At 47.8% G+C, this 26,944-nt stretch overlaps 1 protein-coding gene across 15 annotated transcripts in view; it reads right to left on the bottom strand.

Annotated features, from left to right (window-relative positions):
• Positions 1 to 26,944, bottom strand: part of magi1b (membrane associated guanylate kinase, WW and PDZ domain containing 1b) — a 282,325-nt gene that overhangs the window by 56,439 nt on the left and 198,942 nt on the right. For 4 of the 15 annotated variants that reach the window (XM_039770833.1, XM_039770828.1, XM_039770822.1 and 1 more), the window contains exons 5-12: positions 23,156 to 23,366; positions 22,763 to 22,845; positions 18,734 to 18,772; positions 16,207 to 16,264; positions 14,687 to 14,787; positions 12,441 to 12,551; positions 9,867 to 10,049; positions 6,947 to 7,567 (exon numbers count right to left, since the gene is read on the bottom strand). In XM_039770833.1, the coding sequence (XP_039626767.1) occupies positions 6,947 to 7,567; positions 9,867 to 10,049; positions 12,441 to 12,551; positions 14,687 to 14,787; positions 16,207 to 16,264; positions 18,734 to 18,772; positions 22,763 to 22,845; positions 23,156 to 23,366 (1,407 nt within the window). The remainder of the gene's footprint in view (positions 1 to 6,946; positions 7,568 to 9,866; positions 10,050 to 12,440; positions 12,552 to 14,686; positions 14,788 to 16,206; positions 16,265 to 18,733; positions 18,773 to 22,762; positions 22,846 to 23,155; positions 23,367 to 26,944) is intronic. The other 11 variants (XM_039770835.1, XM_039770827.1, XM_039770836.1 and 8 more) reach the window with 7 other exon arrangements.

The following is a 26,944-nucleotide window of genomic DNA, read 5'->3' as shown; positions in this document are numbered from 1 at the left end:
CTGTTCCAACGTTTTGATGCTAGGTAGTAAGACTAAAGCTGCACACTTTCGGAACGTCCTCTCAAAGGACCAACAAACACTTTAAATTCTGTTACTGCCTAAGACGGCTGCCCCTCCCAGGCCTGACGCAGAGCACCGTTTTGTAAACTGGGATGCTGCCCACTTGATCCATTTCTCTGTAAGCTCCAGGCTGGGAGTCGTCTCTCCTCGGGGGGTTCACGAATTCAGCCACCTCTCCAAGCTGTCTGACGCCAATGCCAAGAACATCTATCAGGACTGCCAATGCATTAACGGCAGAGATGCGGCTTCTCAATCCTTTAAATTCACACAAAGCTCCCCAAATTCCTTTTTATCCCCCAAACTCCTTCCTCTGGCACAACTGTCCGAATCACATTATTATAAATGATATCCTCTCATTACAAATGAAAAAATGGCAGATACAGGAGATGTATGCCGAGTTCTTGTGGACAGAGTGGTGGCACAGTGGTTAGCTCTGCAGCTCCTGGACAGCCCCAGAGTCTCGGGTTCAAATCCCAGCCTGCCTGATGTCTGTGTGGAGTTTTCACGGCAGTTCTCCTTCTGCTGTGTAATCGAGAAGCTTTAGCTCAAATCCTGCCTCCGCTGAAGCCAAGTGAATATCTGAGGAGGAGGAGGGCGCCACGACATTTACGTCGTCGTTTTGACACCATCCCTGCATCACTTCGGCTTCTCGTCTTCTCTGAAGGCACAGGCCTCTTTCAGACTCCCATCAAGTTTTCCTCCAGGATTCCCACATATTTTTCTGCGTTCATTTTACTCTCACAATTCGCAAACCCAAGTCAGGTGATCACCACTCAACTGATCATGTGACTTCTAAAACCAACTGGCTGCCCCAGCGATGTGTCGTATTAACGGGGGTGAACACAGTTATTTTTTGGATGTTCATTTTTGTTTTCAATAGAACAGAAGATTGACAGCCATGCCAGCTCTGACGTCACTTCCATTATCTGTCCTCCTGGACCCGCCCCTTCCTGGAAGGTCGGCCATGTTTGAGTTAGCTCTGCATTGGACTGACATCTGAAAAGACGTTATTATAATCTATGTAAAAAGATTGTTTCTTTTTTTGATTTCTTTTCACGACAGGGGGCCGTGGACTTGCCCCAAACCTCTGTCGCGTCTTTTTGTCTTAAAGTGGCCACGATGGGGGCTGTTGCCGTGCTTTCAGGTTCATTTGCTCATCAAACTCTCCTTCTTGCACATATGCCTTGAGAGTGTGTCCGCCTGCCTAGCAAATCAGTTTATTTGGTTTACTATTGAACTGATTTCTACTTGGAGGCCCGTCTGTCCCTCGTTCTGAGCCTTGTGCCAGTACAGTGGTGTGATAAGGTCCAGTTATCATGGATGGTTTATTACGAGTGTTCCGACTGGGTATCCGGACCTCCCTATCATCTGACTTTAAGAAGGACTTTGCAACAGGGGGTCTGCATGAAGCAAAAACCAAACGGGTGACTCCAGCCCCTCATTCAGCACCTTTCTCACAGCACGGCTGACCTTTCCTTCCAAGCTGTTTGCAATTCAGGCTTCGCTTTATTTACTAATTTTTGCACCTTTGGCCTCCTCCACGTCCCACAGAAGTGTAATCAATTCGGTGGAGGCGCCACCACCGACAGCAGGCCGGGCTTAATGAAAAGAGTGCAGCAGCTTCAAGTGTGCGGCTCTGGCAGCTCCGACAGAGGTGAAGCGAGACGAGGCCCAAGTCAGCCAATTAGAGTTCTGCTCGGGCCGAGGACTCGCATCGCAGGGGAAAGCCAGATGCCTAATTGGCTCTTTGTGAAATTGCTGGAGATGGCCTAACATGAAAGACGGAGAAAAAAAAAACCAGAAAACTTAAAGGAGCAATTACGTGGAGGAAGGAAAATAGGTGCCACTTTCTGAAAGCCTCCCAGATTTGTGTTTGCGTTGCTCTTTTTTTATTTTTTATTTTTAAACAGGGACTGAATGTAAAATCGTCTAATCTGCTTACTTACAAGGAGGCGGGAGTGAAGGTTTAAAACACGACTTCTCATTTTCGGTCTCATTTCATTTCTTTGTTCTTCTCTGACTTGTCCAAATGTCTGCCCACCCTGCAGTCCTTTTCAAATTACCCCGCTACCAAATTGTACTCTCATTTCTTTTATAAAGGGCGCTATGTAGAATTTAAGGTTGCAGGACGGGCACCAAGCCGCAGGAGCCGAACCTTCATCTGGCATCGCCCGGCGGTAATGATAACCTGACTCGTGTTGATTTCTTACTCTGTGATCCCCGTCTTGACCACAATGAATCACAAAGAGAGCAGCCCCTCAAAAGACCGAGCGCACACTCCCATACATCATCACACAGACACGTTTATTTCCATATTTGTTTTCATGAGACACTCTAAATGGCAGCACTGCTGGATTTAATGGCAACCAAAAAAAGTATTACAGTGATGGTGACTGGGCCACGAAATCAGATTGTGATGGCTGAGGCCGCCGACGCACAGAGATTTACATTCAGGTCTACGCGTCCTGTTTGTCACGTTCTGGATGTCCCTTCTTAGCACATTAAGTCCACGTCACAGCAGACGACATTTCCAGTGAGTTTTAGTCGGTGCCTTCATTTATGTAATCTTAGCCAGGAGGAGGTGCACTCCCATGAAGCTGATGGTCTAATGTGACATACCTAACAACTGAGACCACCCAGTCTGTGACTGGCTAGGATAAAACCAAACAGGTCAGTCTGAGGGGTGGGCTCTTTACATGCAAGAGTAAAGAACCAATGCACCGAGCGTAGCGACAAGGAATTGGGGTAAGTGGGTATTGAAGCTCACAAACAGAAGGTGCTCGTCAGTCTGATGTCTCGTATTTTACACACCATAACAGAATGGACAAAAAAAGAATTCGAGGGCAGAGATCACGGCAGACCTCGCTGCAGCTGTGACATCACCGTAAAGTGCCGCGCCGGCAGGCAGCACGCTATTGGCCGTTAGATAAAGGGGCGAGCGCGACTACCCTGGAAAACGTGACACATTGCTGCTGTGATTTCACACAATGCAGCGACAGGGTCAGCAGAATGTGACGTAACATCACATCGGCTTTAAAGCAGTCCACAATTTGCGGTGGGCGAACCCCATAACCCCACAATCCCAGTGAAGCCACGTGATCCCTCACAACGCTCGGCGCACACTCCATGTTTCTGAATTCCTCATGGTGCTACTTGAACTGGACAGAAAGGGAGCCGCGATTTTCACAAACTGCTTTAACTGCTTTGGGGCTTTTCAAAATGAGGCCTTAGACGTGAGGGTCCTCAACAAACGGAGGTTATAAAAAGAGATGAGAAAAGGAGCACACACTTTATTAAACGTGTTGCTTCTGTCGGCCTGACAAGCACATAAGCTGGCGTTACACTGAGATGGCTCCATGTAAGCTGGTGGATTTCACTTCCACAGTCGGAATTCCAAATGGCTTCACAAAGTAAACAGCAAACAGCTTTCATGGCATAAATAAGCCATAGGAGCTAAAACAGGAGCAAAATAAAATAGAAAACATGTATATGGAAAGGAGCCCAAACAAGTGCCACTGTTAAACACTTCAGTTACTGGAAGTGCACAGCAGCCAGCCGGATGGGGTCTGCATTTAGACGTCTCTACGCCATCTCCTTTTGACCCACATGTGTCATTGCAAAGGTGCAGGAGAGCCACACAGCTTCACGACCGATGGACGCCAAATACAGAGGGCCGCTCACTTGTAGCCCCTCCATCGTGCGTTTCTATGTGGTGAGCCCACAGCCTGAGCTGCAGCAGCAGGGACGGATCCCAAATACACCACACTTGGGCCTAAAGAGACATCAAAGGGGGGACCCCAAACCCCTGCCACCAGCCTAACGCCAAAGTGTATCTGTATTTACAGCTGCGCTATCAAGAACTTTTCTTTAAAGTGTGTTCCGTCTGCCTTTTAAACTCAAGGACTACATCTTTGTGGTGTATTTTGAGTTTACGTGACCCCAATCGTCACGCTGTTGACGTCACTGTCATTCCTCTATAAATACGTGATGATCTGACAGTGCGCTCTCTCTCGGTGGGCACTCTACGCTTCGACTCTTGTTGGAGGCTGTTGGCTTGTTATTCAAATAGGCCCTGGTGCCGCGTTCATTTTCTGGTGTCAACTTCTTTTCGACTTTGACTCCTGGTTTACGTTTTGCCCTTTGAATTCTTGGTTGCCTGTTTGCTGTCTGTCTCCCATTTCAATCCCCTGCCATTCCTTACTACAACGTTGTGTAAAGACGCATTTCCGGGCCTTGAGACTGTCACAATACTCTTTATCCACACTGTGAGTCTGTCAAGAAGAGGACCTCAGACACAATCTAATAATGTCATCATACTGCTGGAAGACCGAGCACGCTGCGTAATTTACAATTTGTGTTTGGAGTACCACGGCTTACGTGAACAGTTAGGGCAAGACACACAGTAAGGGGACACAAACACAGTGAAGTAATAGAACTTGGGAAAATAACGCTCCTTCACCACAAAAATCAAGTTGAACAAACAGTATGGCGCCGTATTTTGCTGACAGGTAACGACGTACTGCTGCTGGTGCCTCCAAGCCACACTCTGAACGTTCGGTGCTGCAGTCAAACCAAACGACTCTGTAGAGCCACAAAACAATAACACCACGGCCATTAACGTGATCTGCTGTGTGCGACGACTCGGCCTGTCAATAAAGAGCAACATCTACCAGCAGCTCCAAATCAACACGACGACACAACTGGACAAGGGGGCAGTGGACAACGCCAACTCGCTGAACATGTTTTCTAACAGATCTTCCCTCCCTCTGCCATCTTCTTCCAATGACCAGCCCCACCTCCGCCCCCAAATCATCTCTACTACATCAACAGGTCAACTGAACGGCCAGTGATGAGGCCACCGATTACCATCAGTGCGGACTGTTTATGAAGACCAAGTGAGGAGACAACCGAGGAGGCTACAGGCAGGAAACACCGCAGGACCAGATGTGGTGACCAACCTTGTGGTGTCCTCTGTCACCTGTTCAGTCTGTCACTGAGGCTTCAGAAAGGGACACTGCATTGGAAAACATCCTGCATTGTTCCTGTTTCAAAGAAAGCAGGCGCCTCTTCACCTGATGACTTCAGACCAGGGACATCTACGTCTCACATCATGGAGACCTTTGAGTGGCTCGTCCTGGACTATGGGAGTCCTCCTGTAGTAGACCACCAGGACCCTCTGCAGTTTACCCATCGGACAAAGATTGGAGTGGAAGATACAATTATCTATCTGCTCCACAAAGCTCGACAAAGCTGTGAGGATGAGGGGTTTGAATTTCTCCTGTGCCTTCAGAACCATCCAGCCATCCCTGTTAAGGGCCGAGCTCAGAGACACGCAGGTGGACAAGCCTGTGGTGTCCTGGGTGGTGGGCCATCTGTCGGGCAGACCACCATTTATGAGGCTCAAGGACTGTGTGAGTAACACTGGAGCACCACAAGGACCAGGCCTGTCTGCTTCATGTTCAGTAGAAATAGAACAGCAGGTCACGTCATTTGCCGATATTCTCATGTGATTCTGCACTTACAGGGCTGTACCAATAAGGAGAGGAGTCAGGGGGAGAACTTTGAGAACGGCCTGCAAGTCAACATCAGCAAAACCAAGGAACTACTTATTGGTCACTGGCATCAACAGTCTCTATGTCCAGTCACTATTCAGGGAGTGGATGTGGAGGTGGTCCACACTATTGACAGGCTGGACAGAGGAACTGGAGAAGAAAGAGCAAAGCAGGCTCTTTTATTCTTAGGAGGCGGAGCTCCTTTAATGTGGGAAGTGACATCCTTGACATCTTCTACATCTCTGTGACAGCCAGTAACATCACTTCATGAGCGACCCACCATATCAACATGCTGATTTAAAGGGCAGACTCAGGTATGGCACACACTCTGAACCCCCAGGAAGTCGAAGCAAATGAGAGAATTAAAACAAAACTGAGTGCCATTCTGAACAACGTTGCACATCCTATCTGTGACACCAACACAGCCAACAAATTATTCAGCAGAAATGTGTCAAGAAATGTGACTGAGGGGTCTTTTATACCCATAGCAATACACCGATAGATAGATAGATAGATAGATAGATAGATAGATAGATAGATAGATAGATAGATAGATAGATAGATAGATAGATAGATAGATAGATAGATAGATAGATAGATAGATAGATAGATAGATAGATAGATAGATAGATAGACTCAGCTGTCTTTCCTTACTCTGTGGGTTTCATTCTCCTGAGTGACCCCTGGCCCTGGCCCCACTAGGCCCACTCAGGTTCCCACTTATGGCCATTGTCCTGTATGCCCTGTAGCGCTGCTCTCAGATTGGCATTGTGCTGCACAGTTTTGTTCCGTTTCTCCAATAAGAACGCCACTATTCAACGTCTCCGTAAAGGTCTGCTTCTAATGCTAAATGAAGAGATGATTGTGCAGTGCAGTGCAGTGCACTGTGATATCAGGCAGTGTCCCCCCTCTAGTGGTCAAGGGATTGAACTGCAGATGAAACCAGCCTGTTGAGGATTCTCTGCTGCCACGCTGTACAATTCAGCTCAGCTGCCAGGTGTCACATGGTAAGTTAATTCACAAATACAAAGGCAAGACAAGTTGTGTTCAATAAAGCCGACCAACAGCCTGAATGCGATTAATGCACTAAGAGCCATTTCATACTTCCTGCTTATTCAAAATCCTCCCGCTTCCCAAACAGACATTAACTACAAAATGTTTCAGATACTTAGAGGCTTCATAAATGGCAAGAAACAGCTGCAGTGTCCGGAATGCTTTCCCAAGAGCTGGCAGATCAATATCTCTGCACAAAACGCCAACTAAGAGAGCAAAACCTCCTTGGCCAATCAGAAATTTGCATTCATTACCAAATCAAATAAATCCGCAGGCCTTACCTCTTTGGACGAGGAGTGTGACTTCATTTCCTTTTGGACATTTGCTCAGCAAGTCGACTACTTGGTTATGAGCGAGACTCTGCACATTCTTCTTATTTACTTCAATTATAATATCTCCTTCCTTGAGACCGCGACATCGAGGATAATCGACAATCTGTTTCACTCGCTGGCCTCCTCCTCCAAGGCTGTCAGCGATGGTAAAGCCAAACCCTTTGTCACCTTTCTCTATGTGGACAGTTATCAGTTCGGGCTGCGTGGCAATAGAAGATGCCAAGGTAACAACGTCGCTGGAGTACCCGTGGGAGCTGCTGGACGACACCTCCGCCGAGGGGCTGCTGGGTCTCACCTCCTTAATTCCATTCACATTTCCTGTTTGGCTGCTGTGGCTAGACGGCGAGTCGTAGCTCTCTTGTCCGTTAACAATAATCGGTTCCTTGTCCAAAATTGCCACAGAAGTTACCAAGCTTGTGTTGGGGTCATCGGGGTCAAAGGGCAGAGGGTAACCACGACACAGTTCAAGGTCCACCATGGCACCAATAGGAATTGACTGAAAGATCTTCACAACTTGAGCGTGAGTATATCCCAGGACACAGGTGTCATTGACACTGACAATAACGTCACCTAGAGGGGAACAGAAGACAGGACGGGTTAAGGCAGGGCCAGTCATCAGTTAGTGGGCACTGGAGGAAAAGAACGGCTGGTTTGTTTAGACATGTGATCTTTGCTACAGCGTAACCTGGACAACACGTCAACACATCTGAGGGCACACAGACAGATAAATGACAACCTGAGAAGAGCACAGCTAGGCCTCGTCATGACAGTGTGACAATTTACAGAATGAGAAAACTGGTCACCTGATATCATCCCTAACATTGCTTAAACTTGTTTGCGTTACATTTTTTTTTTTTTAAATATGTAAAGAGCATTTCTTGTTTTGGGTTGAAAAAGTACATATTTATTAAATCTGATGTTTCTACTGTGAATGTGCAAAACACTAAAAGTACAAAGTCAGTAGCGCAGCCAGAATAATAATGTAATGAATAATAATAATAATAATAATAATAATAATAATAATAATGATACAAGTAATGAATAATAATAATAATAATAATGATGATGATCCTAATATCGTATACACTGTCCAAATGGGTCGTATGTGTGGGATATCCTGAACTTCGGTGAAACACACAATCCAGCGTCACAGTCGGTTATTTCTTCACAGACACGGCCTATACTGTATGTGCCACAGACCATCACCTTCTGTACATTTTTAAACATTTCTTGCCTTCACTGGAGTTTTATATTGGAATTGACGGGTAAAGCCAGAAAACCACCCCCTTAAGTGTACCAAATGCGTCCATTTTTTTCAAACCAGGACAGTCGTCGGGAACGGATGTGCGTCCTGTGATTGCACGTGTCATTTATGAACACCAAAATTATGAGATTCGGCTATTTTACAAGAAAACCGTCGTGCGTCACCTCAAGGACTTTGTTATCTTCCTCAATAACCTTTAACCTCTGAGGGGCGTGCCATCCTTTTAAATGGCAAATCCCAGTATAATTTCTGTGCCACGTGGTTGGTTTTGTTTTAATTTACTTCCATATTTATCTGAGCACTCAAAAAATAATCCCAGGATAAAACAATCATTTCCAAATCCCTTTTGTTGTCACAAACTCAGAAGGCAAGTTTTAGGCTTTTCTTTTCCAGTGGTGCTTCCTGCCCCATTGCCTCCATTTTAAGGCCCAGTACAGGTTAGATATTTTTAAAAATGTCTATGGACACCAGGGTTGGCGGTCCTCCCTGTGTGGAGTTTGCATGTTCTCCATCTTGTCTGCCTGTGTCTCCTCCTACTGTCTGATGACAAGCAAGTCTGGTGAATTGGCGAGGCTATTGGCCCGTGTGTGTTTGCCATGCACTGGACTGGCATCCTCTCCAAGGTTTGTTCCTGCCTTGTGCCTTGTGCTAGCCGGGGCAGGCTCCAGCACCCTCCCACCTGACCCTGCTCTGGACTAAGCATTGATTTTCTATACATAAATTATTCAGGCTTTCGTGTCAATTTCATATCTACAAGTAAAACACTTTGGATTCTGAGGACAGCAGGCTAACTGGGGGCACAGGTCAGTACCCTGTCGTGTTAAAACGCTTACCAATGTGATCTTAATAATCTGATAGTTTGCACCTCACTGTGCTATAAAATGGATTCATACGATCAAAAAATCCATTGGACAGGGTGGACACCTAGGAGCTAACAAACCCCAAGGCCGTCAGAGACGTGGGCAAATAGCTGGATGGCTAGGACACCCTCCTTCGGCCGCAGTTTTATTATCCCACTTCTTCTCTTCACTTTGACACACTGCAGTTTTTACTTCTCATTTTGAAATTTCACCCTTGTGTGCCCCATTAAACATCTAGAGATGTTTCACTACACATATGGTGCCATATCAAAGAAAGTGAACGACAGGGCATGAACCTGTGGTGCTGGCACACAAATGCAGGCCCAGCCCAAGAGACTGTGCAGGGCATGTTTGCATTGGAAGCTGCATGCGCCAGGGCTGCATGTCCTTGGCAGGGTTTGCCCAGACACAGCAGCAACAGCTTGGCAATGAGATGTCCAAGTAGTGAATATCACCCCCTTTTGCTGTCCCCGTACCCGCCTCATGTAAGAGTTCAACAGGACACCCTGAGCCATACTGGCCTGCCCTGGAGACATGATGATGTGTGTGACACTTTGGAAACGTCACCAAATGCATATGCAGCAAAAGGAAGCTTTGTCTTTAATGGAAATGTGACAGAGGGCGGGTGGTGAAGAAGACATTATCTCACAATAGCAAAGTGAGTATTGATCAGGAAGGCATGCGTCCATGAGCGGCCTCGAGTCTCATTTCGCTAAATAATTCACAGCCATGTAGGGAAGCATACCTGTCTCCATCTTTCCGTCCACTGCAGCAGGCCCATCCAAAACCAGACTCTTTATCTGCAGGAATTCATCAGGCTCGTCCCCTCCGACCACAGTGAAGCCGAACCCCCTCCTGCTTTTCTTCAGCTTGGTGTGAATGAAAGTTCCTTTGAGCTCTGCAGGATTGCGGGTGAAGAAGGGCTTTGCTGTTGATGGTAAAGGTGACATTCGTTAGTTAGAAAAGCCTTTCGCTGACATTTCAGCTCGGTTTAAGATAAGAAGCCATTGTCAGGGGGACAACGTGCAGCTCACGCAGTGCCGGGTGTCAGCTCATTTCAGGGAGACCCCACGCGTGTTATTTACTCCGTAAGGGGGCTTCAGTGTTTTTCTAAAACAATTCCCGACAATGGAAGTTGATGTAAGAGGACAGCGTTGGCACGCTGGTGGTGCGGCCATCTGGTTGACTTATAAAGACTTGTATCTGTAACTGCGTTTTTGTCTGTCATATTTTTGAATTCTCTGCCATATCATCATTAGAATGCCCACCCATAATCTTCACCCTGCACAAGACACACAAGTGACCTGAATTACCACAAGGCCATACTCAGCCAGTCAGAAGTCAAATGTCACTATAATGTCACTGACCTCTGCACTCCAACCTCCAAAAGCAGAGTATGTCCAGTGTCCTCCATAGCAGAGAGCACTGGGCTGGTTGTTCTCGGGCTCTCGACCTCATTTTACATTTGAGGTATGGCTTTATGTTTCAATGTGCGAGGTGCTTACACTGCGAAGGTAAACGTACCAGGGCGCCATGACATCTGATTAGTCAAATTGTGTGTCTCTAATGAGCCGAGCCAGTGAGACTGATGACTAACCATAATGCACTGCTCCTGAAAGGATCTACAAGTAACAATGGCATAAATTACATGAGCTAGAAATTAATCAGGTTGAAAGTACGGGACAAATATTTTAGATTTTCTGAATAAGTCACCTAAACTGGGATGGATATGTGGGGCTGGCCTGGGAACAAAAGGGACATCCCAAAGCCCACCAGAGCAGGGGGACAGCGTGGTTTGGTTAGATAAGGGTTTTACGTGCAAATGTGGAATTTAAGGACCACTGAATTTTACAGAACTTCACATATCTAGAACATCTGCTAATAATTAATCAATAATAATTAATCACATTTAGATAACACTTTTGTCAGCATTCAGAGTGCTTTACATAGAGCACCAATGTCTAGTGCCCACCTGGATGAGGTGGCAGCAGCCATTACTGTGCCAGTGTGCTCACAACACATCAGCTGTTAGGTGGTGAAGTGGTGAGAGACAGTCAGCCAATTAGAGACAGCGGATGATTAGGGGGCCGGAATGGGCAGTTTAACCAGGACATCGGGGTACACCCTACTCTTTACGAAAGATGCCCACACACAAAGTTTCATGTCTCACTTGTAGGATGGCACCACGTCTACAGCACAATGTCCTCGTCACTGCACTGGGGCATTGGGATCCACACGCAGACCACAGGCAAGCGCCCCCTGCCGGCCTCGCCAACACATTTTCCATCAGCTACCCAAGCATTTTCTAGATGGTCTTCCATCCAAGTACTGGCCGGGCCTGAGCAGGCTTAGCTTGAGGTGGGTGACCAGTTCTGAAGCGCAGGTGGTGCGAATTGCCATAAAGATGCGGACAGGTGAGAACCCAGCCGGAGTACAACAGGCTGACTGACGTCTGCTACTAAACTTTAGGACGGGGTCATCTGTCTCAGGCCAGGAAGGTGACCAACCCGTTGAAGAGACGCTCACTCTCTCTCTGCTGTAATGGGAGAGGCCCGGCGCACGTGTTCTCCTCACAGAAGTTTATTCCGAGGCCTGCATTCAGCTGTCAACAGCAGGGCAAGTGCAGGTGAAAGTAACAGTTTGTCCCGCAGAGTAGACGTTAATTAACTGCGCTCATTCACGGCAAATTACCTGCATTTTAAAAGCCACTTTGACAGAAAATAATAGGTCAGTATTAAACAGACAGGCTAGGTAAGCAAAGGGACAATCACTGCGCTTAATGGCTAAAAACAGCTCTTAATTAAAACGGCAGCCATTGTGGCTTCCTCAGGCAGAGAGCGAGCGAGTCTGTTTGCTTCAAATGAATGAACCTTCTAACGAGTCTAACGTGGCGCTGCACACGCCAACAATGAAGCTGCAGTTCCCATTTCACACTCGCCCAACAGTCAAGGCCTCCACATGTGAGGAGCAGGGAAAGAACACAAGGCAGGTGGGCTTAGCGGCCCATAAAACCCTGACATTGGCGTGTTAGTTCCCTGAATACTTTGGGGGGGGATTGGCAAGGCGGCGGACTTGAGGCTCTAAGACCCTCGGCACACGATTGATGCCAGGCAAGAGCAAGAGTGGCAGAAGAGTGTCTTGGTGACTGACGGCTCGTCACAACGCCACCTTCAAGGGTTTGCTGACAGAATACAATTACAATTTAGCAGACAATGGCTACGGCTTTTGCTCATTTCTGGCGCAGAACGCAAACTTCTGCTGGAAATGTCATTAAAAAAAAAAAAAGAAATAAAGAAGAACTTGAGGCAGTTGAGCTTACTCTTACTTTGCGATGGCGGAGCAGGGGCCTGTCCATCCCTGAAGGTTTCCTGGAAGTTTGAAGCATAATTAGCAAGCGGGGGTCCAGCAGTTGAGTGGTCCTCTATCCATTCTGGAAACAAAAGCACATTCAGGAAAGCCTTTTTTTTTTTTTACATTCACTATGAGATCCGCTTGTTGTCACTCCTCGTTGGTCACTTCTTATAGCTCCACAGCACTAAGCAGCACATAACGAGAAAGCAAACCAAAGTGGTCATTTGTAAAGACCTCCGAACTGACACTTGTGCTGGCAGATTGACCGCCTTACTGCGTGGGTAACCATTACTGCGTCCCAACAGTGTGCTCGAGCATCATGGCCGATAACCGCAGATAGTGCCGTGTTGCTTCCAATATAAAACAACCTTAAATGTAAGACCAACCACTACTATTAAAAACAGATTCTGATGAAAACAAAGGACCAGTGGTACCTGCACGTTAACATCCCGTGGGTATAGCGACCGTCCCGATGTGCGTTAGCTCCTTAGCGCTGGGCTTCTTAATGAGCGCAGGCCACCACAGTCAGTCAGTGGTAACCACACCACAACACAACGTCCTGCAGGAACCAATGGCTTTTAAAACAAATCCCACCACTACTGCGGCGGCACCGTGTAACTCTTCAGAATGGGCGGACGTCTCTAGAATCAGCGCGCTTTACGTGGGCCTGGCTGGCGTGTACTAGTGTTCAGTCTGTTTGTGCCGCCATGTTCATATCTGAGCATGAAACGATGGCAAGTGTGTGGATATTGAAGATTGAACGGAAAGTTTCAGATTTTTCCCTCAGTGTTGTGCTTTTCAGCTTACGCTGTAACATTGGTCACTGAAACAAACAAGGCTGACTTCAACGTCAAAGACGCGTCTTCTTTTCTAGATATCAGGGGCTTTCTTTAGCGCCATTGTGGCCTGGTGCTGGTGTGGTGACTTATATAAAGGTTGTTTTATTTTCTGTCGGTGTTCGAAGAATTGAACAGAACACTCAAAACAAGGGGGCGACCAAAACGTTTTCACAAATGCCTGGAGGAGCCACGTGTGCACTCAAGGCTTCAGATACACCTCACTGCTCGTAACGACAGGAGAAACGCACAGAGACGTTAAGCACTGCAGCGCATGCAACTGAGAGCGAGAGGGCAACGTAGAAATCAAAAGGGCAGGTAACTGTGCGGCGCTGAGCGAGTCATCAGAAGTATCAGGAGTGCCTGGCGCGTGAAGAGGCGCTGCACACGTCTTTCCTTCTGTCTGCAGGTCGTTATTCTTGTGTTCTGTAACGGCTCCTGACAGACTTCAGCCCCGTGTGAAATTCACAATCGGCCTTCTCTTCAGTCCTCCCTCCATCTGACGGGCAGCTAAATGAGTAAAAGATAAACGTGGGCCTGTGGACAATCGCAGCTCGTGGTTTATGGTATGCCCGTTTCTTGATTTCTTATTATAACTGTTTTGTTCTTTTAATCAAAGAACAGCCAGACAGATGTTAAAAAACTGAACTTCGGTAACGGTCTCCTCGTCAGTGTCATGTGCCTCAGAGTTAGTAAGGCAGATATTTAAAACACACACACACACACACGAGTAACGAGATGATGAAGACGTACACTTGAGGTCCAAACCCTTTCTACTTGCACCTTAAAGCTACGCAGTAAAATCTTCATTGTAATTGTTCACATCATGTCATTAAAATGGAGGCATTGGGTCAATTTCCTGTTTCTTTTACTCAATTTTTCTGTGTTTCCTAACAAAAATTTCTGTCGCCTCCACTACAAACTGCAGGCACATGCCTCGGGGTATCCGATGTGGTGGTCTTATCCTGTATTTCACAGATTTGTTTTTGATTTTATTATTAAAAAGCAACATTTTATTGACATATTTCGGTTTTCAATATGCCGAGTCTATCGCTTCAAACCAAACGCTGCTTCACCTGTCATAAACCTATGCGTACGTGTGCACCACACAAATAAAAGGCAGCAACTCCTCAACTGGATAATGGGGGTCCGAAAACCAAAAGACGACCAATAAAAGCTCTTGCAACTCCTCTACTCAAAGATTCAGAAGACCAAATACGTAGAAAATCAGTCAACTTCCCGCTCCTCCTTCACAAGTATAATTCGGAGCCTCGTCCGTTTGTTCAGGTCCGGAAGGCCGGCCTCAAGACTGTGAACGAACCTGCAGCTAATCATCGACGACTCTAACGGAGACGCTCTGTAAAGACAGGAAACCAACCTGTGACGTGCCGCTCACCTTCAGGTGGCTGTTGCTCGAGTTGCTTTTTCCTCTTTGCCTCCAGGACAGGATTTTCATACTGCGTCTTCCTGTTGATGTGGCTAAAAGAGAGAGGAGGAACCTTTTAGAGAAGACTCAGCTGGCGCGGCCTGGTGGAGGTGAAACATGAGATGCAGGGGGCCGAGATCTCCTGGTAACTCCAGAAGGACAACATACTGCGTTCACCTGCTCTCAGACAGACGGCAAACCTGAGTCATCGACTCGCAAACACCACGTGGACAATACAAAGCAACCCAGACTGTCCGAGTTGTGACGTAACCCTGCCCTTTCACCTTATTTAAAGCATAAAACCTGGTCAGCCCAAAATGGCATACATAATAAACAAGGTGGTGATAAGCATTTAATACGTTTTTGTTTTTCATTTCCACACAAAATGAACTTTTATTTTTTTTTTTGTAGACTAAGAAACAAATCAAGAGCGACCTTGCATTTTTCAGAATAGTCTGACCAGAAACCCACTGAACGCACTGAAGCAGGGAGGTGAAAAGTCACAACTCGGAGCTCCAAACGATCTGACATCACGTACGTCACACGAGTTCATTAAAGAACTCGGCCTAATTTCATGGGCCTATAAACATTTACTGACATCTCCTCTTTAGCTTAAGCATACAGTCTGGCAATACGCCATTCACGGGTGGGGGGGCAGTCAACCTTCAACCTCTGGCTTAGAAGAGGAATCCTCACAGTGTGGGCCTACTGGAGAACTCGTAGTCTTAGCCACACAGCTCGCGTCACAGGGCCGTCAGCTGAGCTCTCTGTCACTCGCTCGGCCCCCAGCTTTGCTGTGCTGTGTCTCCACTACACTCCACCTGTTAGAAAACATCGTAGGTTCACGGCAGACCACCCACCAGTTCACCACAGTGGAAATCTATGAACTGGGATGCTTTGTGGTGTGAGCCATAGCAAGATACACAGTATATTACATACACACGTACAGCATATATACGTCTCTGTCAATGTAAGTGAGACTAGGGCTGAAGGGAGCTTTATTATACATATTATTACGTTATTATGTGTTACTCCTCCCACACGCTTTGCCACTACGTTTCTTATGTTTTAATCATCATTCCTTTTATTAAGTTACACACACACACACACACACTCTGTCACAGAGTGGCGAGAGACACACGTCCAAGTGTCAGAGTGCCCTTCACTGCAGAAAAGTAACTGCAATCTCCACATTCTGTGACAGCCTGGGTACCAAGTGCAGTGAGATGGCATCCTGGTACCCAAGTACTCCCTCAACAATAAGCAAAATGAAACAAAAATGGATCTAGAGAAGCCCCTCCAGCAGCAGTGGACTGGCACAGCCGAAGTCAGGGACAGGAACAGGGGAGCTGCCAGCTGGCACAGAGACACAGCTGAAGCCAACGTGACTCTGACACTTTAGGAGGAACGTGAAGAGAGGGCTCAGGTGCCCGCGTCCGAGAGGGGTAGTTACATAAGAAAAGACCACTTACTCTACATAATAAACGCCATACACAGGGTCTTCTATTTTTTCCCATCCAGCAGGCAACTCTAAGAAATAAAAGAGAAAACCAAAATGATGAGAGCTTTGTTTGATAAAAAACCACTTTCTGAACTGGGTAATCCTCCACGTGGCAGTGGTTTACACTCGTTTATATCGTGTTAGTTATTCGATTAGACATTACAGGTGGTGTATTATAACCCTTTAAATTTCTTTGAGTGCATTAAAATCAATGTCAACAAAGTGCAGAAAAAAAAAAGAAACTGTCTTCAACTGGACAGCACACATCTGAGGCCGCTGCACTTCACCCAAAGGAGCCCCCTCTACCCCCACGTGCCCTTGGCCTGCCAATCTCTGCCCAGCGGTGATTGCAGTTCTTCTCACATGTGAAGACTGGTGCAGTGCTCTTTGCCAAAGCTGAGGCTTTGTTCCAGGTGATGGTGTATGCCCCCCACAAAAGGTCTAATTTTAATCGGCCTTCTGACAGAATCCCTCCCCTAATTTGTCTTCCTCTTTCCTGGTTTCTGAGCTCGGTATGTGAATATAAAAACAGCCAGCATGACAACTTAAGGCGGTTCGTTTTTGTAAAGATTTGTATTCTCTCTCTTCGGGGGTCTTAGGAAGGCAGTGATTTCTCTTAAAATGCCGTCGCCAGCTTCTAACACAAAGACATGGGCATGCATGATGGGACACCGGCGGCCACTAACATGACGTCATGTGCGCCTGCTGCACAAACCCACCGACTTTCTACGGCTGCGAGTTACACGAATGCGCACCCCATGCAGGATCATTCACAATATCAGCACGTCGTCGTTTATGCACACTGTTTTCTAAATGCAGCTGACCTGGGAAGGTGGGAATTAGGACTTCAAGGAATACTCCACCCAAAATGGACTCCTCTTTCATGGGAAGGCTGCGGTGATGTGGAAGTGACAGATCGAGCCGAGTCTTAAGGTGGAATATTCTGTTAAGGTGGCTTCTTACTTCTCACAGTGTGCTTTTGCTGCTCTACGGTTTAAGTGTTTGTTTCATCAGCCAGTAATTAATTCTGAAACATTTTCTCGGATTGTGATCTGAACTAAAATGACTAAAGCTTATGATCAGAAAAGTCCTCTCTTGTCCGTATTTATCCACCCAAACTCGCCAGTTTTTAAGAAGTTCGGCCCATCTTCACATGCATGCCAATAAAGGGTAAACACTGCAGTAAATGGAGCAGACGCTCAAGCCCCCCCAAACGAGGACTGGGAGCCTCTGCTTTGTTTGATTAACCTCATTAAAACAATGAAGCTGCTCCATGGCCTACCAGGAGATTGGACAAGCGCTATCTAATTATCTCAGCTAAACTAATAAGATTCTCGCCAGGCAGTGAAAGGCCCCCTCACTGGACTGCCATTGTTGTGGGCTACGATCACAGAATACGAACACGGATAAGAAACGATTAAAAAAAAAAAAATCCTTCTTTTCTAGGCACCGTCTGGGTTGAGAATCAGGGGGCTTCTATCTACCCCAGCTAGCTAAATCCCACGTCATCCAACAATTTCAATCATGGCCTTCATTTACATAATCTTAGCCAAGTGGTGGCAGTCGGCGGCGTGCATCCGTTAAGCCGCTCGTCTAATGTGACATACCCAGTGACAGAGACCACCTGGTCTGCAGCTGGCTAGTACAGAATTAATCTGGTTTGATTTTCTCATTGGTCGGAGGGGGCGGGCTCTTTGTGTGCGACAGCTGAGAACCAATGAGCATTCAAAGGGCAGAATGCAGCGACGAGGAATGAGGACCACGCGTGTTTCGAACCTCACAAAGAGTCGCGTCTCTCTGATGTCTCGAGTCTTGCGCACTAAAACAGAAAGGGCCGAGACCGCAGCTGGGCACACCACAGCTATCAACCCTTCACACCGCGTCCGTCAGGCAGCACGAGGGCCGTGGACCTCCCAAACAGACGAATGGGACAAACAAATGAAGGCACAGGCTGCCGCTAATGGCCCCGCTGCGGCTGTCAGCACTTTGCAGGGTCCGCTATTGGCTGACAGAGAAAAAAGGGGAGGGCACAACTGTGCTGGATGATCGGAGTGACGCAGGCTGCGATTGTCATTCGTGTAATGTGACACGCTGCAGCGACGGCAAATCTGACATACCCCCTGACAAAAAAAGTTGCGCAATGTGACGTCTTCTTAAGAGTTCTGACATTTGTCCTTTGCCCTGTAACTGAGCTTTCCTAGACTTTCATTTTTTCCCCTTAAAGACCCCAGTGGTTCAACCTCCCAACAAAAAGTGATGAGCACAATGCAAGGTGACAGGCAAAAGAAAGGCCCCCACCTTACCAGGGGAACCAGGGGGCAAGGAAATAATGTCACGGGAGGTCTTACATGCACCCTATAGTTGGAAGGTTTTGTGAAAGTGGTTCCATTTATAGCCCCTAAGTTCATGAGATGAAAGACCAGGTGGGGTCCACTTGAACTTAAGGAACATTTCCTGAGCCCACTTTTCAGGTGGGTGTGTAAAGGAGGCCTCGTTACCTAATTCGTTGTCCAGTTCCTCTGTGTGTACGCCTTCTTCTCCAGGACAGGCAGCAGAGCAAAGAGGAGACACAGAAGAGAGAAAGAGAAACATCAGGTACAACCACCAAGCGAGCCCACCAAGCAAGCACCCATAAAGACGCTCAGCCCCACCAATACAGCCAAGTGGAAGCACATGCAACTGCCCCACCGCTCACGCCAAGCCAGACGGTGATTTAGGGGTACGTGAGGCTCTTCAGATGACATCAGAAACTCCCCCGCGGCCACATGCTAATCTGAAGTCCCCTGAAGGTGACATTAGGCCCATGAAAACATGCTTGGTGTCCAATGATGGGACAGATGAGTGATGTTCATTTGGGGGGGTTTCCCTGGAGCTAAGTTCAGAATCGATGGAAAACGACTGGCGACGAGAACGTTTAAGGGGCTTTAGCGTGACTGTCAGTTACCATGGCGACAAAGCCCACGTCACTGTCTGGTGCGAGCCTCCATCATGGCCTCCGTCACTCATCGCGTAGAATTAGGCCGGTGAATAATGTCAAGCGCAAATCGACTTTACGCCGCCCACTTTCTTCCTTTAAACTGTGAACACTCAGGCATCTTCATTCAGGGCTACTCAAACACCCAGAGTCCCGCACAAGTGGGGCGCTGGGAGGGAGGAACACGGAGCCACAAAATTGGAAAGCCTGGATATGACAATGCAAGGACAGGCGCCTTAGCTGTGGACACAACGGACGTCAGCGGGGCTCCGTTTACAGGCTCTCAGGCGCAGCTTTGGGCCTGATGACAGGAAATCTTTCATAAAGCCGCTGGGACAGAACACACTTTCACTTTCATGGGACAAGACCCCTGGAGCTTATGGCGTGTTCATGTGCCCTCGGACCACTCGGAGCTCTGAGATGTGCCGTTCACATGACTTTGCAGCCGGATTATTAAAAAAATGTGAGAACGTTGCTGTGATTTGCTATTTGGTCTCCCGAAAAAGAAAAAAACAATTAAAGAAAAATGGAATTTTTCATGGGAATGTTTTGAATATGCTTCATTTCACTCCAAAAGTAATTGGACGGAAAAATGGCATTTCGGGCTGACCAGGTTACATGTTTGATTAACAATCGGCTAAGGTGAAAGGTCGGCGCTACGTCAATTCGGATAGTTTTGTTTTGTCTGTGTTGTAATTCCAAGTTTGTCAAGCGCTCACCTGCTATTTCCGACTCGAAAATTGGGATTTACCGTCTTGTCCGAGAGTACAGGAACACAGCAACAGACTTGGACCAGAATGGAGGGTTCAAGGGGACCCTTAGCACGGCTGACCAAAGGCAGCAGGTGCCTCAAAATCGGCTTTATATAGTCTTTATAAAGACTGTTGTACACAAGCTGAGGGTTTACAGTCATCCTCTCTCTTTGGGGGCTTTTCTAGCTACCTTTTTGGAGGCTTGCTGGGATGGAAACCAGCAGTTAGCAGCTGGAGTAAGCTGGACTGGGGTGTCCCTCTTCTGGGCCCTGGCCTGCCTTTTGTGGAGTGTTTTGGGGGTCTCACACCACTGTTGTTATGTTGGGGACTTCTAATCACAAGGGATGAATGGATGGATGGATGGATGGATGGATGGATGGATGGATGGATGGATGGATGGATGGATGGATAGCGGGGCGGGTGGGGGGTAGCGTCACTATTAGACACACAGATCTTTATTTGTCCCAAATTTAGCTTTTATAGAAGCTCAGGAAATACAGAATTAAGAATTAATTATATAGAATATAATTAGGAAATTAAAACAAACCGCGTAAGACACATAAGAATCATGAAAAAAAGTGAAAAGCAATAACACAGCAGTCCCAGTGAGGCGCTATAAAGGCGCTTCTCGATATTCTCCTTACCCCGCCGTGATAAATTAGGCCAAATGCCCCAAACTCACGACAGCCCTGCCATGTCAAGGAGTTTGCCCTCCGACTCGGCTCATGACTAATGACCTGAAACTTGACATTTGCTTTCACGTCAGCAGACTGAATTTTCATTTTTACCTCTTTTTTGTGAGAAATCAGACCACCAGGGGGAGCCTCTGCAGTGATGACAGGCCGAGTTCTGCACACGCTTACACGTACCACGTTTAGTCTTTGGTGGACTTCTGTCTCACTGATGTTAGTGGTCAGGCTCCTCACTTGTGGTGGTCTGTTGCGTCCCCAGACTGAGGTTACTCGATTGTGCTGACGTCTTTTGTAAGTCGCTTTGGATAAGCGTCTGCTAGTCAAGAATGTACGTGTGAATGTAATGAAGGTGAACGATTAAAGCAAACTGTGTTTACGTACAAAGTTACAAGAAGCAGTAAGGTAAGCGAGTCCTTGGGAGTTTCGTGCAGTGACTCCTAATAAAATGTGGTCTGATCTCCTCGCCATCACCGTTCTAGACAAAGGCAATCGAATCAGTCGGGCTAAACCGGTACGACGCACGGCTGGACTTGTCGTGTCTTTGAGGAGCACAGCGGGGTCATCGATCACAGTGCAGGCTGAAAAACAAAACAAATAAGCGACCCCAGGATTTTCAGAACTTGCACTTCAGCAGCAACAAGAACCTCCGCCAGACGTTTTCGGGTTGTGCCTGTAAGCCATCCCTCCCTGCAGATCTGTGCCAGTTCGTCCGCACTGCTGGGCTGTCTTGACTGCACGGCACAGCTTCTCAATCGCGTTAAGGTCGGCACTGTGACCGTTCTGTGGATGGTCCACCGGTGCGTCCTGCTGCGTCACCCAGCCCCTCTTCAGCTGGAGGCCCGACTCGTGGTGTTCCTGGCAGCAGCTTTTGATACTGGGGTCCAAACACAGCGTTGAACTTTGGCGCCTCGTCTCTCCTAGGAGCCTTATGAGCTCATCCAGGTGGCCAAACCTGAGGTGTGCTGTTGCTGCTGCTGCTGCTGCTGCAGTGTCTTTGGTTTCCTTTGTGGTGTCCTCCCATTCTGGTTCAGTGGTTTTCTGGAGGTCTTCTGCAGGCTACCCTTGGGTTCTTCTGAACGTCTTTCAGGATTGCCCTTTACAGGGTGTGCCCACTCCTGGGGCGGGTAGTTTTTTCGGTGGATCGATGAACTCCCAGGTCTTCGCGCATCTTCAGAACATGTCCTCCAAGGCCTGGTGTTTGGTTTGAGGTCTTGTGTCATACTAACCATTCAGTCGGCGTGCCCCTTTACATAGAGGGCGAGGCACCTGTGCACCCACCCACACTTGCCACCTCACCTCCTGACCTGAAACTCCTCTGTTCAGTTGGCTGCTGGAGACGTGGTCAGCCCACCGAGTCGCGCCGCTTACCTTCTGCGGCCTGCACAGTGAAGGGGTGACGAGCCCACGTGTCTGGGCGTTAAGGTCAGTCAGGCTGCGTTTGTCCAGAATCGTTCATTTTATTAACAATGACAGACGAAACACCGACAGTCCCAAAGGGCTCCCTTTACATAAACACACCACACCACCGAAGAGCGTCGACGGCTTCACCCGATCACCACGCATACAAAGACACTCGGAGGGAACCCTTTAACGAGAAACGCCAAGCCAAGTCTCGGCAGATATCAAATATCAGCAAAGTGTGTTTATTTTTTGTGTTTGCGCTTATAAAATAGCACTTCCCTAATTATTTAATTAATGAGGTGTTTTGTGACATTTGGCAACCAAGCTGTTGTCAGAGTAATTAAGCTACCGCCCATGGCTTTAACATCTCTGAACGTCGTGCAACATGGAAACGACTGCTGCGCGGAATCTTGCGAGTTCACACACTCGCGGGTCTCAGGCTGCTAGGCTCAATAAGAAGAGCCCTCCTCGGTGACACATCCTGTCTGCGGAACTGGAAACCCCCCCACTTGAAACAGATCAAGGGAGCCCACTGGTGTTCACTGCACCGAGAACATCACAACAGCGAGTGCCCACTGGCAGGCCCGGCCTGCCCGCTCCCCTCTCGCCCGGCGGCTCCTGGACGACGTCTTCCTATTGCAGAGCGCTCGGCTGCAGCTCAAGGGTGCCACCTACTGCTTAAAAAAATAAAACAAAAAACAAACCTACCATCATCTTCACATTCTTCTAGAGGCTTCGGCGGCTTCTCTAGGCAGCGAGGGTCGATCCAGGAGGTGGTCTTGGTGTTGTGGCTGTGAAGTACACAAGGAGGGAAATGAAAGAGATGGCAAGTGGGCTTCGAATATCTTTAAAAAAGAGCAGAGTGCCAGCGGTTGGATACCAAGGGGGGCAAAAGGAGGAAAGACGCTGCCACTCAACTTTAAACACACCACCAGCTACGGGGGGACAGACGGCAACACAAACTGCGGGCAGCAAAGCAGCCAACGGAGCAAAACATTTACAATTATAAAAAGGAAACATGCCAGGCACTCTGAGGGTCCTGCTCGTCTATGGCATCTCCAACTGACGAGAGGGGGGCAAGTCAAGGCGGGATGCACCTACTCAATAAAGTAGACCTCTCCGTTCTCGGTGTACGCCATCTCCCAGTTGTCAGGCAAGGGTCCCAAGTCGTCCTCTTCTGGAGGGTGAAAATGTGGCTGTGGCTGCTGCGAGTTTTCCGTGATTGACACAGAGACGTGGCTGACGTTGTTCGATGGGGCCTTCTCTGCAGATGAATGGTTGCCTGTGTGCTCGTCGTGTTCAAAGGAGTCTACTAAACAAGTTGGAAAGAGCAAACAAACAGGACATTACAAAGGACAGCGAGAGCGGACCCTCGTGACGGGACATTTAAACATCAGCTCGGGGCACACAAGCACAAGGGACCCGAGCCAAGAGGACGTGCACACTGGGATAGCAACTTACAGGGGGACGTAAGCCTGTCTCGGGCACCTCGGGGGTTTTGATGTGACGCACGTGGCCACCAATGGACAGCAAACAACCCCAGTGCTGACTGTGACAGACACACCAGGAGCGGGTGGCAGAAAATGCCCCAAACTTAATGGTTTTAAAGGGACACGAAAAAGCAGAAACGCCATTAGACCAGTAAAGTAACGAGAACAATGGCGGCCAAGGCCTTCAGTAAACACTGGCCTGGCAACACTCACCTGGTTAATAACCCCCTGATTTGTTGTGCAGTGCCAGTCCGGCAGGCAGCCCTCGTGAATGGGGCATCAATCCACGGCTCGGCTCGGCCCGCTCACACACACACACACACACACACACACACACACACCTCTGAGTATGGGTCACTCCATTCAGATTTGAACCCTAAACTCCGGAGCCGTGAGGCAACTCAACCAACATGGAACAAATTAAAACTGAGAAGGAAAACAACTACTATGTCGCCATTTAGGGGTCCATCATAACCAACACCACCCCAAACTTACAATATTAGAAAACATTCAAACTAAGAACATCAGGGGCTTCAGGTGTTTGTTTTCACACTGCCAGGCCTCAGTGGGTGATCCGCGTGTGAAGAAGCGCTTCGTGAAATCCCCTCAAGTAGCCAGCCAGCCAGCCCGCCACCTTCCTCACCCACTTATGCAGGGCAGGGTGACAGTTGAAGGTGCAGCTGATCCCGACAAGCGTGGGGCACAAGGCAGGAACAATCACTGCAAGGGGTGCCAGTCTGTAACGGCACACAAACACATCGGGGGCCATCGACTGTCATTCATGACTGAAGGAGTCCTGAGTGCCACTGAGAATCCTAAAGACACCCATTAGGTCCTCACAAAGCCGTCCCTGCTACACATAAAGAGGGTCTTTTACTCCTTTAGTGTCACACAGCAGGACTACTGGACGATGGCCACACCTGCTCTTCTGCGTGTCAATACAATCCTTTCTGCAGGACAATTGCTACCATATAAGCTAAAGTTTCATCTCCCTTTATAACTAGTGGTTAGGACTCTGAGATTGTGGGTTCAAATCCCAACACTGGCACAGGGAGACCACGAGCACATCACTTCACCTGCCTGTGTGCCACATATAAATAAGAAGAATGGCTGCCTACACCAGTGGCTTTCAAGCATGCAGGTTTATATTTCAACCACCAACGCCGATCACTGCGTCACTCTTCCTTTTAATTGTTATCATTGTTTAGTTATCTGCCTCCTTAATAAAAGGATAAGTGGATCTGTCTGGTGCCCGTGTCTCTGGCATTCCAACAGATGACGCATCACAAACGGCTTTTATGAATACCATCCTATAGCAAATGGGATAGAACAGACACACGTCATTCCAACAGATGGCGCACTGCAAACATTAACACCGCTTTTATGAATCCCATGCTAAATGGTACATAACAGGGACATATGCATTGCAGTTTTCATTCCAACTGTTGGCGCATCACACTTTTTATGACTGCCATAGCCAGTGGCACATAACAGGGATGTACGCATTGCATGGCACTCCGCAGACATGAACACAGGGGTCTGCAGCGAGTACTTTGATTTCAATGCTACTTTCTAACAAATTGAAACATCTTTGTATTCTTTGCCAAACCTTGAAATCCATCGTCTCTTTGGCCGTTTTCTTGACTTCATCTTTTCACCGGCATTTGTTCCTTTAATGTGCCCTAATTGCGCCGATTAGCACCAAGCGGCACAGACAACCCTGAACACGACTCCACTGCCATTCTCACCCGTCTGCTCTTTATAATCAGTGAATACAGCACTCGAGTCCGTGTTGTCTGCAGTCGGGTGCAATTAGGGGGTAAATCCCAGAGAGACACGTGAATCAAAATCAAATAGTGAAGAAAGTTTGAAAAAAACAACAACACTTAGAATACGAGAATAAAAAAAAACAAAAAACAATGAGATCAGTTCAAGAAGAAAGAGGGGCTGATAGTGAAACTTTCCATCATGGGGGTCCTTGAAATCCACCAGTCTATGCAATGTGAAGACGACATTATGATGTTACACTATGTGGTGACCAGTGCCCGGTGGGCAGATCAGGCCACCGACCAGGGAAGTGGGGAGCATAAAAGGCCACAGGACTAAAGGTTAGGACCCCCGGCTGAGACGGCGAGCCGATTCCATCAGCATAAAGCCCAGAGGTTACTCCAGCGGCCCTCGTCTTCTGTTTATTATTAACGCCCCTTTGCTTACGTGTGGCACTGCCCATTTCTGTATTCTGCCATTCATTGCTGCTTCATCTTAAAACATTAAGAGAAAGAAGGGATGAAAGCACTTCCTCCAACGTAGGCTTGTGTGTCAAAACAATGGAGGGCTGCCAGTCCCATGTGCTGCCTTTTGGCTGCCCTGCCTCCTCAGCTGACAAATGGCAAGCAGAGCAGTAAAAAAATAAGCCCACCCATCATTTGTCACATCTGCAGCCTTTAAGAAGTGAGACCTCTCTGATCATCCCAGCGATTACTGCTGATTCATCACGCCAGCCACTCTTCACGTCAGCCCCTTGCACGCAGCAGAAGTGTGCATCACAAAGAGGGGGCCTGGAGGACGAAGAGCCACCCCCATGGCCATGGCAGCTGGGAATCTTCTTCAAATGGGAGTATAAATAAAATGCTGTCAAATGCCACGTGTGTGTGTGTGTGTGTGTGTGTGTGCGCGCCACACAAATCTGTCCAGTTCACCAAACCTGCACACACAGACACAGCAGAGCTGGGGGTCTTACGATCTGTTATAGCCCCACAGAGGTCTGTGCTGAACTGGCAACCTTGGCTGTCGACTAAAAATCAAGAAATAAGCCACCAGGTTTGAGGGCACATATTTATATATAAGTACACACACACACACACACCAGCACAGGCTGCCAGGTCAGCACAGGCCTCAGTCTTACAGCGACTGTAAAAGTGACCACAACACTCAATGCCTCCTGATGGACCCTGTCACTGGGCACACCTGCACCCGCTGCTGCCACGTCAGGCTCTGGCCTCTCAACACCATGCATTGGATTAAGTGGCTGCCACATTGTTGGCAATTTGTCAGTCAGCCTGATCTCGTCAAAGTGCCACTCACAGTCACCTCCTGTGGGGACTCGTCTAACACTAAAGATAACGTGAGACAGGAAGTGAAAGTAAGACAAAGGTACAGAAATTAAAAAAAAAAAAAAACACAACAAATGTGCCCTGCCTCAAGCGGAGACCCCCCATGATGAGTGGTCTTTTATATTCTTTCAAATGCAACTCAGTGGGTTGTCTGCACTTTACTCTGACCTGGCAATGTGATTTGGGATTTTTCAAGCTCCCTTCAGAAGGTATTTTGCAACTAGCCTTTCATTATATAGTGCCTTTCACAGGTGAATGTATTGGTATTGTCATCACTCTTTAATTTA

This window comes from Polypterus senegalus, chromosome 12, assembly GCF_016835505.1.
Source record: "Polypterus senegalus isolate Bchr_013 chromosome 12, ASM1683550v1, whole genome shotgun sequence".
In the NCBI taxonomy this organism is placed as follows: Eukaryota; Metazoa; Chordata; class Cladistia; order Polypteriformes; family Polypteridae; genus Polypterus; species Polypterus senegalus.
This window is presented reverse-complemented; position numbering and strand designations above follow the sequence as displayed.